This window comes from Macaca fascicularis, chromosome 16 (assembly GCF_037993035.2).
Source record: "Macaca fascicularis isolate 582-1 chromosome 16, T2T-MFA8v1.1".
NCBI classification, from domain to species: Eukaryota; Metazoa; Chordata; class Mammalia; order Primates; family Cercopithecidae; genus Macaca; species Macaca fascicularis.
The window spans coordinates 33,497,649-33,511,793 of record NC_088390.1 but is presented as its reverse complement, the minus strand read 5'-3'; the positions used below and the strand labels follow the sequence as shown (position 1 = coordinate 33,511,793).

The window sequence follows — 14,145 nt, the reverse complement described above, 5'->3', positions numbered from 1 at the left end:
AGCCTCCCAAACTGCTGGGCTTACAGGCATACTATCCCTTTAAATGTTAACTGTTCTCCTCAGGTCATTCTTTAACTACTTTTGTTCTAAAAGTTCCTCTATTTTTCTTTAAACTGAAAAAAGACTGGCCCAACTTTTACTAGCTTAAAATTATGATTCTCTTCTAAGTCATTATTTCAAAGCATAAGGAGTATGATTTATTCCCTGTACATATCACTAAGTGAATAATATTATAACATCTGAGAAATTAAGTAACATTAATTATTAAGTTTAATATTGGAAAGTCTTAATAAAGAAAGGTGCTTTGTTGGTTGACATTATTTGTCCTCATAAATCTTCTGCAAAGAATCCCTACAACCAACTGTTGTGCCTTTCTAAAATTTATATTTTATTAAAATGTTTTAAACACTGTTATAATCAATTAGCTTGTGTTTTTAAAAGAATGCCTGTCAATATTTACTTTGAACACTGGCTATGGTATACACCCAGTTAACTTCAGAATAACCCCAATTACTATAACATGCAGAACCTGGGAAAATGAACAGAGGAAGCCAATCAATTAAACATGGTTGAAGATGCTCACATAATTCTCTGAGGCAATTCAAACCCAAACCAAGCCCCTTCTTCTGCACAATACCCACATTACTTGCCAATTTTTTATAGCTTCTGGATTACTTTTAATAAAGTCCAAATTTCCTCCACAACTGTACTACTAAATTTCCAGCTCTAGTGAAGTAAATACAGAAATCAATAGTTTCCTATTTTAAAAAATTAGAAAAGAGAGGGAAGTGGAGAAGGTGGGGAAAAACCTCTGCACCACGCTGCCTGTTAATTTAGATGTGCAATGAGACAATCACCTGATAATTGCACCCTTTGGTTACTTTTGTACGGGTAAGATAATACAGTGAAATAAAGTCACCTGGCTTATTTCAATTAACTTACACAATTTGCAAATCTGCAACTCCCTGCCATGGTACATTAAGAAAATTAGCATGTAAGAAAAATCACCTGCTTATGTAAATTGGAGGATGATTTTTATCCATGCAGACGGGAAGAAAAGCTGCAATCTGGGTCAAATAACTAATTTTATCTATTTGTTCAAATGTCTCTTTTCACCTTTTCTCTGTAGCTCAAAGCAAGAATTTTAGGTCAAAGAATGGATAAACAAAAAGTTTCTGTGTTGTCCACTCCCCTGTAAGAAGTCTGCTGCCTGACACTACTGAGCTCTATACTACTTACATTGAAAGCAAGACTGAGAACCTTATCCGGATAACAAAACCACAACACAGAGAGGATAAAAAGAGAAATCAATAGGAGATATCTGCTCTAATTGGTAAGGAAAGCAAACATGAAGGATCAGGTACCAATTTTACCTTCTGCTACTTTAGGCAAACAAAGCTTCAGAAAAGAAAAGGAAAAATGCCTCCAAATAACTCAGGGCAGACAGGATTTCTCTATAGAGATCATTATTCCAGTTTGTTCCATAAATGTACCCAGTCAAGTTCTTCTGAGTCTGACATAAGTCAGACAAATGCAATATCTTGGTCATTAATGACTGCATTCCTGGCATTCACTGCTGGTATTCATCCCTCCCATTTAAAACTGACTCCATCTCCAGGTCCAGAAGTGGATCTGATTGCTCCAAAAGTAACCTTATCTTCATTGACAGTGATTGGTTCAGAAATGAGTATGTAATCCAACAAAAGCCAAAGAGAGGCCAGGTGCAGTGGCTCACGCCTGTAATCCCAGCACTCTGGGAGGTAAAGGTGGGCAGACTGCTTGAGCCCAGGAGTTTGAGACTAGCCTGGGCAACAAAGTGAGACCCCATCTCTACAAAAAAAAAAAACAAAAAAAACAAAAAAAATAGCCAGGTGTGGTGACAGAGCAAGACTGTCTCAAAAAAGAAAAAAAAAAAAAAAAAGCCAGAGATCAATATGCTGGTGCTGGTCAATAGCCACACGTGGCTACAGAGCACTTAAAATGTGGCTAGACTAAACTGAGACATATTCTAAGCATAAAGATACACAGTGATTTTGCAGACTTAGTATGGAAAAAAAAGTAATATAGATCATTAATAATTTTTATAGGGAATACATGTTGAAATGACAATATTTTGGATATAGAGTTAAAATACATTACCAAAATTAATGTCACCTGTTTCTTTTTACATTTTTTACTGTGGCCACTAGAAAATTTAAGATTGCATACTTTCACTATGTATTTACTGGATAGCACTGCTGGTTTGCTGAGGGTGTCTTGGACAAGAGCTTTAGGAAGTGCCCTCTTTGGGCACTGTAAGCCCTAAATTACTACAGCCTTAAAGCTGTGTCAAAGCTCATTTTCTGGGAGGCCCACATGCAAACTAGTAAGTCTCTTACCCAAATTCAGAATTTAAAGGAGACTCCTGGAAAGATATTTGTTTTAAAGAAACTTGCAAATTAATGTAAGCACTGGCCCCCAAATCAACTTACCTGATTACTCACACACAAAAGATGACAAAATACTGAACATTAAATTTTATTTAAAAATTTAAAAATCACTCAAAATATTATAAGAAAACTATTATAAGATTTATGAGAAACTAAGCAAGTTTTTAAAGTCTAAAACACTAAAAAGGTAAATATTATCAAGAAAATAGTAGTATCAAATGGACATGTAGGAAGAAATTGATTGCTCATTTGCAAATAGGCCTGCTCTTCTCCACAGCTGAACTACACGTATAATCCTTACCAATAACTCAGTAATAGAAGAAAACAAGTCTCTTGAAAAAAATGAACATTTAAAATCTGATCCCAAATTAGAAAACTATAAAAGTCACCACGCTGGAACAGGGTGACATTTATCTCATTCCTCCTTTAAACAATTTTAGAAGCTATTCAACACTGTAGTCCTGAAGAGAGAAAGCTGTCTTGTGGTCACCAGCAAACTCCAATGCCACTATGCCGTGCAAATATTAATACCATTTTATAATAGAATCTTAGGAAACACAGGATTTTATAAATGAGAAAACCAAGGCTAAGAAAGTTTAGATAACTTTACCAAGGTCACAGTGTTGTTGGCAGCAAGGCTAAGACCAGAACCTTGTCTCCTAACAAGTTTAGTTTAGTAATCTATTACCCTATTGTTAAAAAAAAAAAAAAAAAAAAAAAGGCCAGGTGCAGTGGCTCATGCCTGTAATCCCAGCACTTTGGGAGGCCAAGGTGGGCCGATCACGAGGTCAAGAGATCGAGATCATCCTGGCCAACATGGTGAAACCCCGTCTCCACTAAAAATACAAAAATTAGCTGGGCGTGGTGGCGTGCACCTGTAATCCCAGCTACTGAGGAGGCTGAGGCAGGAGAATCCCTTGAACCTGGGAGGTGGAGGTTGCATGAGCCAAGATCACGCCACTGCACTCCAGCTTGGTGACAGAGGGAGACTCTGTCTCAAAAAAAAAAAAAAAAAAAATCCTTCCCAAGGAAATGGCACCTTGGGAACTAAAACCAGAGAACATTAAGTTCTCTGGTTTACTGAACTAAAAAAAAAAAAAAAACTTAAGATTTGGAAGAATTGTATTAATAAGTTTAAAAAATTGTAAAAAGTAATACTGAATACTTAAGAATTCTTTAGAATCAAACATACACAGTATAGGGAAAAACAATCAAACACAATCATTCTCTCAAATGCTATCAATGATGTACTCACTAAATACAATGGCCTTTTCTCCATCTTAATTTTCTGACTTTTTTTTTTTTTTTTTTTTGAGACAGGTTCTGACTCTGTCACCCGGGCTGGAGTGCAGTGGTGCAATACCAGCTCACTGCAACCTCAGCCTCTTGAGTAGCTGGGACTACAGGTGCATGCCACCGCACCAGGCTAATTTTTTTTTTTCTGTATTTTTAGTAGAGATGGGATTTCACTATATTGTCCAGGCTGGTCTCAAACTCTTGGGCTGAAGTGATATGCCCACCTCAGCTGCCCAAAGTGCTGGGTTTACAGGTGTGAACCACCATGGCTGGCCTTCTTTGACTTTTTATTAGCACCAAAGATCACTCCCATTTTCCTAACAATCTTCTGCCATACTTAGATTATCAAGCACTGTGAACACATTTTCCTGACTGCCCTTTGCTTCCAGTAGCTTCTTCCACCTACAACACAGAACACTCCCTAAGACTCAGACAGATCTCAGTTCTCTCTACTCTTCTATTTTACGTAGCCAAAAAAAAAAAAAAAAAATTAAATCTGACCAAGTCACTCTTACTTAAAAACTTTCAGTAGTTGCCATTTGCAGAGTTTTAACCTTTTCTCATCACTGACCGCCTAAGGAGCCTTTTTAGGCTTTTTTCCTAATCATTCCCCTCATAAAATCTTAATACCACAGATACGCCATTTAACTGTTCATGTGCTATATGTACACATATGCTTTATTAATAAAAAGCTGTTTTTAGTGCCTCAACTCAACCATGACATTCCAACCTCTCCATGATTGAGCTCTAGCTTACACCTCCTACCACCCACTGCACTGCACATTCAGCATCTCCAGCCCTGTAGTCTCCTACATATAGGCCCTTCCACCTACACTGCCCTTCCCCATTGGTTGACTCTCATTCTTAAAACTCATTGAAGAATTACCTATTTTAGGAAGCATCCTGACCTTCCACAGACATCCCTCCTCTACATTCCCTTAATGTCCAGGGACTATCTCTATTGCTGCATTTATGGCACTATAAATGGATAATAATCCATTTACAAATCTATTTCCCCCAGTAGGTCATAATCACCTTTAATCCTTATCTCCAGCACAGTGCCCGGCAAATAGTAACACACAATAATTGAATATTTTAAGAACAAGTGAAAATAATATACACATTTTTCGAGACGGAGTTTCGTTGCCCAGGCTGGAGTGTAACAGCCAGATTTTGGCTCACTGCAACCTCCGCCTCCCGGGTTCAAGCGATTCTCCTGCCTCAGCCTCCCGAGTAGCTGGGATTATAGGCATGTGCCACCACGCCTGGCTAATTTTGCATTTTAAGTAGAGATGGGATTTCACCATGCTGGTCAGGATGGTCTTGAACTCCTGACCTCAGGTGATCCGCTCCTCGGCCTCCCAAAGTGCTGGGATTACAGGTGTGAGCCACTGTGCCCAGCCTGAAAATAATATAAAGTTTTTATTTAATGGTTTCAAATTTAGTTTCACCTCTCCACCAAGGCTGAGGACACCCTGAGAGTAGGCATGTGTCATTGTTCGTATTGTTTACTTGACTGTCAACTCCTCCAAAACAATATGGTGACTTAAACATCCCTATACCTCAGTACTAAGCACAATACAGACAACAGCAGCAGCAGCTTAATAGAGGTTCACAAAATTATTTATGAGACTAAATATCCCCATTTGGTGCCTGCAAAAGTACTGGTCCACAGCAAAGTGACAATAAAAATATATAGACTAGTGAGTTCCAAAGCTGTAAAAAACTTTCACTGCCTCATAGTAGATATGACCCAATTAGCCAAATTATTTCAAAACTGGGTTTAGGTAAAGAGCACCAATCATTATCAGTGGCAGACACTCCCGTATATACTCCTTCTACTCACACCATTACAACTAAGTGTTAAAGTTCAATCTCAGTAGTGTTCACTTAGAAGTCATCTTTCCATAATGTCAGAGTACCAGCTTTTTCTGTTTCCGCACTAGGTACCTTACAACTACTGACTATGTCTATCATAACTTGTTATGTGCTCACTGACAGTGTTACAACTGTTGCCTCAGGGACTCTGTTACCCCTAAGCAACATCAGGATCACACTGACAAGCTATTTTAGTTATTGTTGACCTGTATTAGATGACCCAATCAACAAATAATTCACTGGAGTAGCATAGAGACAAAGGGACTCAGAACTAAAACCCAAACAGATGCATAATTAAAGAGCTTCTAACAGCTTCTGTCCATTTATTGGCTGGACGACAAATGAAAAGTTTCTTTGGCCTTGACAATCTCCAAAGAAACCAAATAAGCATATTAAGGAAACATACAGTATATGAACAGTTAATTCTTGAATTGCTTGGACATCAATAAATCTAATAAAAACCACAAGAATAGCCACTCAGTTTTACAATATAGAAGGCAGAGAAAACTCTGACACTCCTAGTTGTGAAGACAATGAAACATTCCAGTACTCCATTACAGGACTTTTTGTATCTACAACTGCCTGTGCTTTGAAGGTAAAAACCCAGAATTTAAATTCAAACACATATTCAGTTAACGCACTTATGCATTTTACAAAGTTTTTGCTCTGGTATAGCAAATGAAAGGGAACTACATCTGCCCCCATTTCTCTTTCAGGACACATGTCCAGTGGTACTGACAGCTAAAAAGATGGCATTTAATGTTGAGGGATATTGTTTCAGCTTGTTTGAAAGGGCAAGGTTTCTGAAATGCCTTTTAAAAAAAAATTCTCTTTTTTTCTAAATTAATATTTCACAGTATAACATGAAATTTCTCCCCAAGAATAAAACAAGTTTATTTTTTGTGCTGTGGTTTTGTTTTTTGAACATAATTTGGATAATCTTTTCAGGAGTCTAAGTACAAAATGACTTGCAATGTTACAGGCTATGGAGTTTCAACCACTAAGAAGTGGGTGCAGTATCATTAGATTGTTACTTTTATTCTCTACTCTTTGCTTTATCTACTTTATGATCATGAACCTGTAATTTCTAAAAGTAAGTTCATTTGTAGTTAAAATTAACAATACAGATTTCCACATTTCTAGTTTCACACGGATGCTTTGTTATGTCTAGAAGAGCAACCGTTTCCTTTTTATGGTGCAGGCTCTGCTTCTTCAAAGCTCTTTTCACAAAGCAGAGCCCCCAAAGAATCCAGCTGTGGCTGTTAATCTTGGCTGATAGTGGAGAAACTTCTCAATGCTATAGATTCTTAACCTGTAAAACACAGTTAATAACAAAATGCCCTTTAGTATACTACTCTTTCTGATATAACTTACTCCAGAATTTTCCCCAAACACATCCCAAAAGCATTCTCCATTTTTCCAAATTACAGTTTGTTATATGGAGTAAGAGGACCAGAGAAAACATAAGAAAAAAAGATGCTTCTCATGTTCACAAGATGAGCAAGATAGACCATCTCTACCATGCACAAGGGCTTATACTGAATAATTTTTTTGTTAAATCACTATATTTTTCCCACCTCACTGGGATCTTCAGCAATTCACACTTTTTCATCCAAACATAAGCAAAGTGAATCTCTACTAAAGCTGAACTTCGACAATAAGGATGTCTTTCACTTGTTACATTGAAATGAAAAAAATAATTCCCGCCCAGTATATAAAGCCATAATACTTTCTAAAACAGTGCAGATGATCTGACTAAAACACCTACAAACTATATACAAATGTGTATTATTTTTATTTGTTTTTTATTAGTTGACAGGACAGCACAGAGTATTTTCCCCTTGGCTTTAAATTCAACCGTTTTCAAATCTCCCTGGCATACAGTACAACTGAGGGGACATGCTATGTTATTTAGAGTCATGCCTCCAAAAATAGTCTACATGCTGATTTCACCTGATAAATCTGACAATCTCTGAAGACACTTCCATGCACATTAACACAACAGCTTGATTTTTCTACCAACAATAACTACAACAAAAACAACTAACATTTATTGATGCTTACTGCGTGCTAGACAGTGTAATCATTGGTTTACAAGAATTACCTCACTTAATCTTCACACCAATCCTGAGATAAATACTATTATTATCCCCATTTTATAGATAAGGAACAGAGAAGTCAAATAATTTATCAAGATCACAGAGCTAGTAAGTAACTATTACTACAGTTTTGAAAGACAGATAAAAGTAACCTGCTGAAGTTATTAGAATAATAAAATTCAAAGACATCCGACATTACTTGGAGTACACAAAGGCAACAGAGCAAGTGAATCCCAGGCTTTTTGATCTTTTAATTAATCAGGCAAATCACAAACCAAAATGCTAATTTTATTTAAAAAAAAAAAGCTTTTCCCAGACTCACTTTTACCAAGGTGGCAATATGTGCCATTAATTCCATCTCTAATATGTTAAGTTGCCAATGTCAAAAACTGTCTAGGCATAGCAATCCTCAAACCACTCTCATGTGGTCAACTTCCTTTATCTCTCAAAATTATGAGCCCCTGAAACTCTTTGTTCCAAAGTGGTTACCTCTTTAACCACAGCATTTTCCTCTGGCAAATGTGAACTGCAGACAAAAAGGTAGATTTATATTACTCACCAAATGACTGAAGTTACTATTTGTGGGTTGCTTTGTGTTTTGTTTTCACATTATGAAAATGTCCATGTGGATGTTTGGAGGCTGTAATGTCTCACAAAGAAGGTCAAATTATATATGATACTTTGATAACCCATAAACAACGTTCTATCAGTGGCAACAAATGTTATCTCACGCTATCCCACAATCACATTACCAGGTAAACTGGAACTCTTACTTTGAGATAAAATACAGCAGACAGTTGCTAATGAAACCTTAATTGAACTGTCACAGCACCATCTTTACCAGCAAGCTAATGAGTAATTCACTACTTTTACACAACTATCCAATACTGATAAGTTATTCCACTAGTTAAATTCAACAGAAAGATAAATCAAGTCAGCTAGACTAAATTGTTCAGTGATAAATCTGGTAAAATGCTGCATCACTTCTACAAATATCTCTCCTTGTCTACATGGAGAAACAACAATCTCTCTCAAAATTGCATGCCACTTTTTTAGCCATCAGTTAGTACCCCTGGGTATATGTCCCCAAGGAAATGGGGGCAAAATACAGTTTCTTGTCATATGCTATTCCAGAAGAATACTTGCAAAATGCATTAAATGAATATATGTTTGAATTAAGTGAATCTTATAATACCCAGGTAGTTAGTTATGTGGTGGTTTGAATCAAATGATGTAATATTGGGAGAATATTTTTATGTTCCATTATAATCATTTTAGAAAAAAGTTGTTTCCAATTCATAAGGTACTTCCTAAATTAAAAAGATTCTGTTTCAGTTAAAAAGTAAAAAAAACCTCACTAATATCTTTACCTTGGGTTTCAAAATACTAGTGTAAATCCCTGTAGTTTGGTTTTCAAATCTCTGAACAGTCTTACTTAGGTCATACAACAGTTAAATTTCAAATATAATAAGCAATTCAGACAGCAGGTCATTGACATGTAAATATAAAAATAGAAAAGTATTTGCATACTAAAACATACACCTGGAACTCTTTCTTTTTTCACACCAAATTGTATTTCACCTGTTACAGCTGATGAAAACACTCAATATAGTTAACTAGAAAAACTTGGTTTAAAAAAAAGACCTGAATCACGTGAGGACACAGAAAGAGGGCGGCCATCTACAAGCCAAGGAGAGAGGCCTCAAAAGAAACCAAATCTGTACCTTGATCTTGGATTTCTAGCCTCCAGAACTGTGAGAAGTAATTTTCTGTTGTTTAAGCCAAAACAAAGAAAGACCTGACTAGATCAATTAACCAAGCAGCAAAGATGCCAAAGCACTGTGCTAGGCGCTGAGGAGAAAAGGATTACTACAGTAGACAATCCTTACCCTCAAGGAGCTTACAAGGTTTGTCTTGTAGTCAGTGACACAAGACAAACCTGAAATAAGATGGTGCACAGAGGTGTACTTTAAGTACATGAGACAAACTCCATAGGTGGTAGAGCAGTCAATCAAATAACTCTAGAATGGATTCAAATCAAATATATTTGGGCTTTCATATATCAGAGATTCAGAGTACCCACTAGCAGAACGTTTGCTGTGTGAGATGTTTCAGCACTCCAGTTCTTTATTGCCCCCTTCCTTAAAAAAATAAATAAAATTTAAAAATCTTCCCTTGCCACCTAAGTTAAAACTGCTACAAGTCACATCACTTTTTGATAGAAATGTAAGTGAAAAATGCCTTTTGAATATATTCAAGAATGCTGCAACCCATTTCCCTTTCAGTATCCCTAGTTTTTAGCATTGTATGTAAGGCACTAAAAAAGCCAGCAAGCATCCACATCTAAGAGGATCCAAACAAGTGCTAAAAGTTATTAGTAAATCAATGACAAAATTTAAACCAAGGAACAACCATTTTCCTGTCTGCTCCATCCCCCAACCAAAGCTTGGAAATCCTCAAGAGTTAGGCAAGAATAGGAAGTTCACAGTTAAACCTCTTAGATAGTCTGTGGAAGAGACAGAGGAAGGCAGGAACAGGCGGGTCCCTGAGCAGAATGACCGAGGCACCATTACCAGCTATACTCTTTCCCACCTTGAATCCCACACACTTTGGAGAAAGGGCTGCGCTGCAGCAGAAACTTCCTTGGGGATTAGCTGAGAAAATACTGGACTCTACTAGCTTTTTTAAAAAATGGATGAGATCACTTAGTAGCCTAGATTGTCAAATCTGAAATATAAATAAGATGGCCAGTTAAAATGCATAAACGATGCGCCCATCAATTTTAGCCTCAAAAACAATAACGAAAGGAGATATTTACCGGGCCAGTTCCAAAGAGTTCATTTTCCTGTGGTAATGGGGGCTTTTCTAGACAGTAACAAGAATCAGTTTTTGAATGCACTGAAAATATCAATTCATCTATCCAAAGTGTAATCATTAGTCCTTGGGAGAAAACCCAGTTCATTCTAGTTTTGACAGGAATAAACATATTTTATTATAAACTACTAATCTTTTTAAGGTTAGACCAAATAGACCAAAATGTTATATTTAAGAAGCCCTTAGGCTTTTACAAATGTCCTAGCACTAGCAAAAGTAGTGTCATTTGTTTAAAAAGTATTATTTCCTACTACAGCAACTGACCAACAGATAATAGGAACTTAAGAGGCACTAAATGACACTAAAACATTACACTGAATGTGGGCCACTGCATAGCTAGTCTACTAACCTCATTTGTGGTACTCATGTGTGATGCTATATTTAATGCATTCTTATCAAAAGGCTACAGCTACATACTTCCCAACTGTAGCTCCATGGTTTAAAATAAACCACTCAAGCAATGATCTTAACTGGTTCAACTATGAATCCTATCTTTCTTCTCGAGATCAAGATCACAAAATAAGGAGTGAAAAGACAGAAGGATAGGAAAGTAGTTATGCAAAGTATATCGTAATGACAAGAGTATTATAAAGGAATTCAGTTTGGATCAGTTGCTAACACTTAATGCCACTGGGCAACCGATCCAAACTAAATCAAACACACGAAATGACCAAGGTCTTTGTAGGAGTTAGTATTCCATACATTCATCTACTGATGCTGTGTTCAGTGGCTTGCTTAGGTTCTAACAGAAAAGTTTGGTAGACAGCAAACTTATGTGTGTTGCTCATGAGAAGGTGCTCCACCAAAACTTGCCATGAGCCTAGACAGCCAATGCATTAGGCCTAGACAGCCAATGCATTACCACTTTAGTGAAGGTGGCTTCCTACAGTTGGGTTGAGAAGCTTGCTCCACCTTGGTCAGCATGGAGAAAACCACGAGGGATGCACTCACCCAATCACAACCATCAGAAGAAACCATGAGAGGTTGTGTTTTTCTTTGGATACTCACCAGACAACACCAAAGGCTCCATATCCAATAGGTCTATCCGGCTCAATATCCAGCTGCTGTTGTGGATGATGCGAGTGCTGATGATGGTGCGCCTTAACTGTAGCAGCTGCGGCAGCCTGTACCTGAGCTGGGGCTGCTGCAGCTGGTCCAGGAGCCTGCCCCGGTGCCGGTGATGGGAAATATGGCTGTTGTTGCCCAGGGTTTAACATGGCTGCAGCTGCAGCCGCTGCTGCGGCTGCCGCAGCTGCCGAAGAGGTGTGCTGCTGTACAGGGTGTACAGCGGCAGCCGACCCCGGATGAAGATGGTGTTGAGGGTGGTGGTGGTGGTGCAGGTGAGGAGGAGGGAGGTGTGGAAGGTGGTGGTGATGGTGGTGGTGGTGACCTGCTGCTGCTGCAGATGTACCGCCATTGTAAGCCGCCATCATTTTTGCGTTGGCTCTTGCGCCACAAAGAGACATTCAAAATAAATGCCCTTTGATTGGAAAGCAAACTGGGTCAAGCTGTCATTTGGCCATTTAAAAATGAAGAAAAACCACTCACTCCACCTCAAAAAACATAGAGCGTAACTGGCTTTATGTCTTCATCAGTCAATCCAAACAAGTTAGAGGATCTTGGTGTTTAATTTTGGGGTGAGCGTGTGTGGAAGGGTGTGGGTTGCCAAAAGGAAAAAAAAAAGGAAAAAAGAAAAGAAAAAGGAAAAAAGGACCCCTTCCCCCCAGGATTCCTGCCACAAGTGGGTACTAAAACTCCATTCTTAATTTGGGGGAGGTTCCAACTTTGAATGTGGGAATAAAGGCCAAACCTCCCGACCCCCTGAACTCCACACACGAAAAGGATCAGGTAACACACCACCCTTGGAATCTTGAAAGAGGGTTGAATCATCTACCCCTTCCATTCCCACATCCTTTTCTAAACACCTACCACCTCCTCAAAAACAGGATTAAAAAAAATTCCCACTACCCTAAATGGAGAAGATGGGGGGAAATTTTCTGGGAAACCAGCTTCCAGCGTCCCCCCCCCCTCGAACTCTCAGGCCTTCCTACATCTCCCCCTACTCCTAGTCAGGTTGACCTGATTGGGGAGGGGGGGGCGGGGGTTCTAAACTTTCCTGGGCAGAATGAGCCAGGGAAGGAGGCTGGAGTGAGGAGAGGAGGCGACAGCAGGACAGAGAGGAGAAAGAGAGCTAGGGCAAAAGTGAAGGGAAGGAGGTGCAAGGAAGAATGAAAGATGTGGGCAGCGCTCGGACGCCCAAACAGCGGGAACCGCCCCGGGAGAAGGTTAGGGTCCCGGGGCCAAAGAATAGGAGCCCCGGGAGGCGGGCGGAGTACGGTCGGAAGCGGGCTGACTCCTGCCCCCGCCGCCGGCTGCTTCTGCTGAGGAGGGTTGGGGGGGAGAGCGGGTGGGTCCCCCGCGCGACGGCCCCTCAGGGCTCAAGGCTGCTCCGTCTCCCCCCCTCCCCCCCACCCGGCTTCCGTCCCCGCGGCCGCTTTCTCCTCAGCCGCCGCGGCCGCTTTCTCCTCAGCCGCCGCCTCCTCAGCCGCCGGTGCCGCCGCGGCCGGACTCACCTCCCCTAGCAAAGCCGGATAGACCGGAGCCAGCGGCGGACACGCGCAACCAGCCGCCGAGGCCCCGCCCCCGCCTTGCACTGACCGGCTGCCCTAGCCAATCCACGCCCACCTGTCCGCTACCGCCTCCAATCCTGGGCCAGGAGCTTCAGACAGGCGCACTGTTCGGCCAGTGGCAACAAGGTGTGGGTCTTCTGGGGAAATCCCGCCCCCGATCCGGGATGGGCAGATAGAAAGACCAATCAAAGGCAGAGTTTGGCTTGACCGACACGGCTTAAAGCCAATGAAAAAGCAAAGATCTTTGTGACATTTTTCTTTCGCCTCTCTCCTCTTTTTTCTTCTTTTATTATTTATTTATTTTTTGGCAGGAGCAGGAAGCTGCGTGCTAATCCCGCCTGCAAAAGCTGGAAGAGAGGGGCGGAATGAAAGAACCAATCATGAGCCAGAGGCAAAGAACAGAGTAACCAATCCTTGGGTTGAAAATGAAGTATGCGGGCACCTGGGCCAGATAGACACTTGACCTGACAAATGGAAAAAAAGATTGATGTAAGTCCCACCCTTTATAGCTCCTCTAGGACAGGATTGTGGAGAATTTGCTGTCATATCGAGACAACCTCTTCCAGGGGCGGGGCTTAGGAAAGGGGTGGGGTCTCAAAGTGGGCGGGACCTAGACGAAGAAGGCGGACCCCAAATCACCACTGGTCCACCGATCCCCGAGCCGTCTAATATACCACTTAAGATGTAAAGTGTGGGGCAAAAATAGGGGAAGAAAAAGGGAATGCTGAGCTTCAGAAAGTCAAGGTCCAAGGTCACTCAACAAGAAGACAGTCACAAAAGAAATTCAGTAGACTGACAGTTCATAGTCTACGGCCGGTCCTCTCCATGGTTAATCCTGATCTTGGCAAAAAGAGGAGGAATCTCCAGCATTCAGAACTCCACTGTCAACAGATGATAAAGTTGTTGGTGCAAATTAAAACAAAAAAGTAAACTTGACCA

The 14,145-nt window shown here is 40.1% G+C and overlaps 1 protein-coding gene across 2 annotated transcripts in view; it reads right to left on the bottom strand.

The window, feature by feature from the left end:
• The window catches only part of NLK (nemo like kinase), a 152,634-nt gene extending 139,463 nt beyond the window's left edge, over positions 1 to 13,171 (bottom strand). For both annotated transcript variants that reach the window (XM_005583202.3, XM_005583203.3), the window contains exon 1: positions 11,585 to 13,171. In XM_005583202.3, coding sequence (XP_005583259.1) covers positions 11,585 to 12,042 — 458 coding nt within the window. In that variant the 5' untranslated portion in view covers positions 12,043 to 13,171. The remainder of the gene's footprint in view (positions 1 to 11,584) is intronic.
• Positions 13,172 to 14,145: the final 974 nt, after the last annotated feature.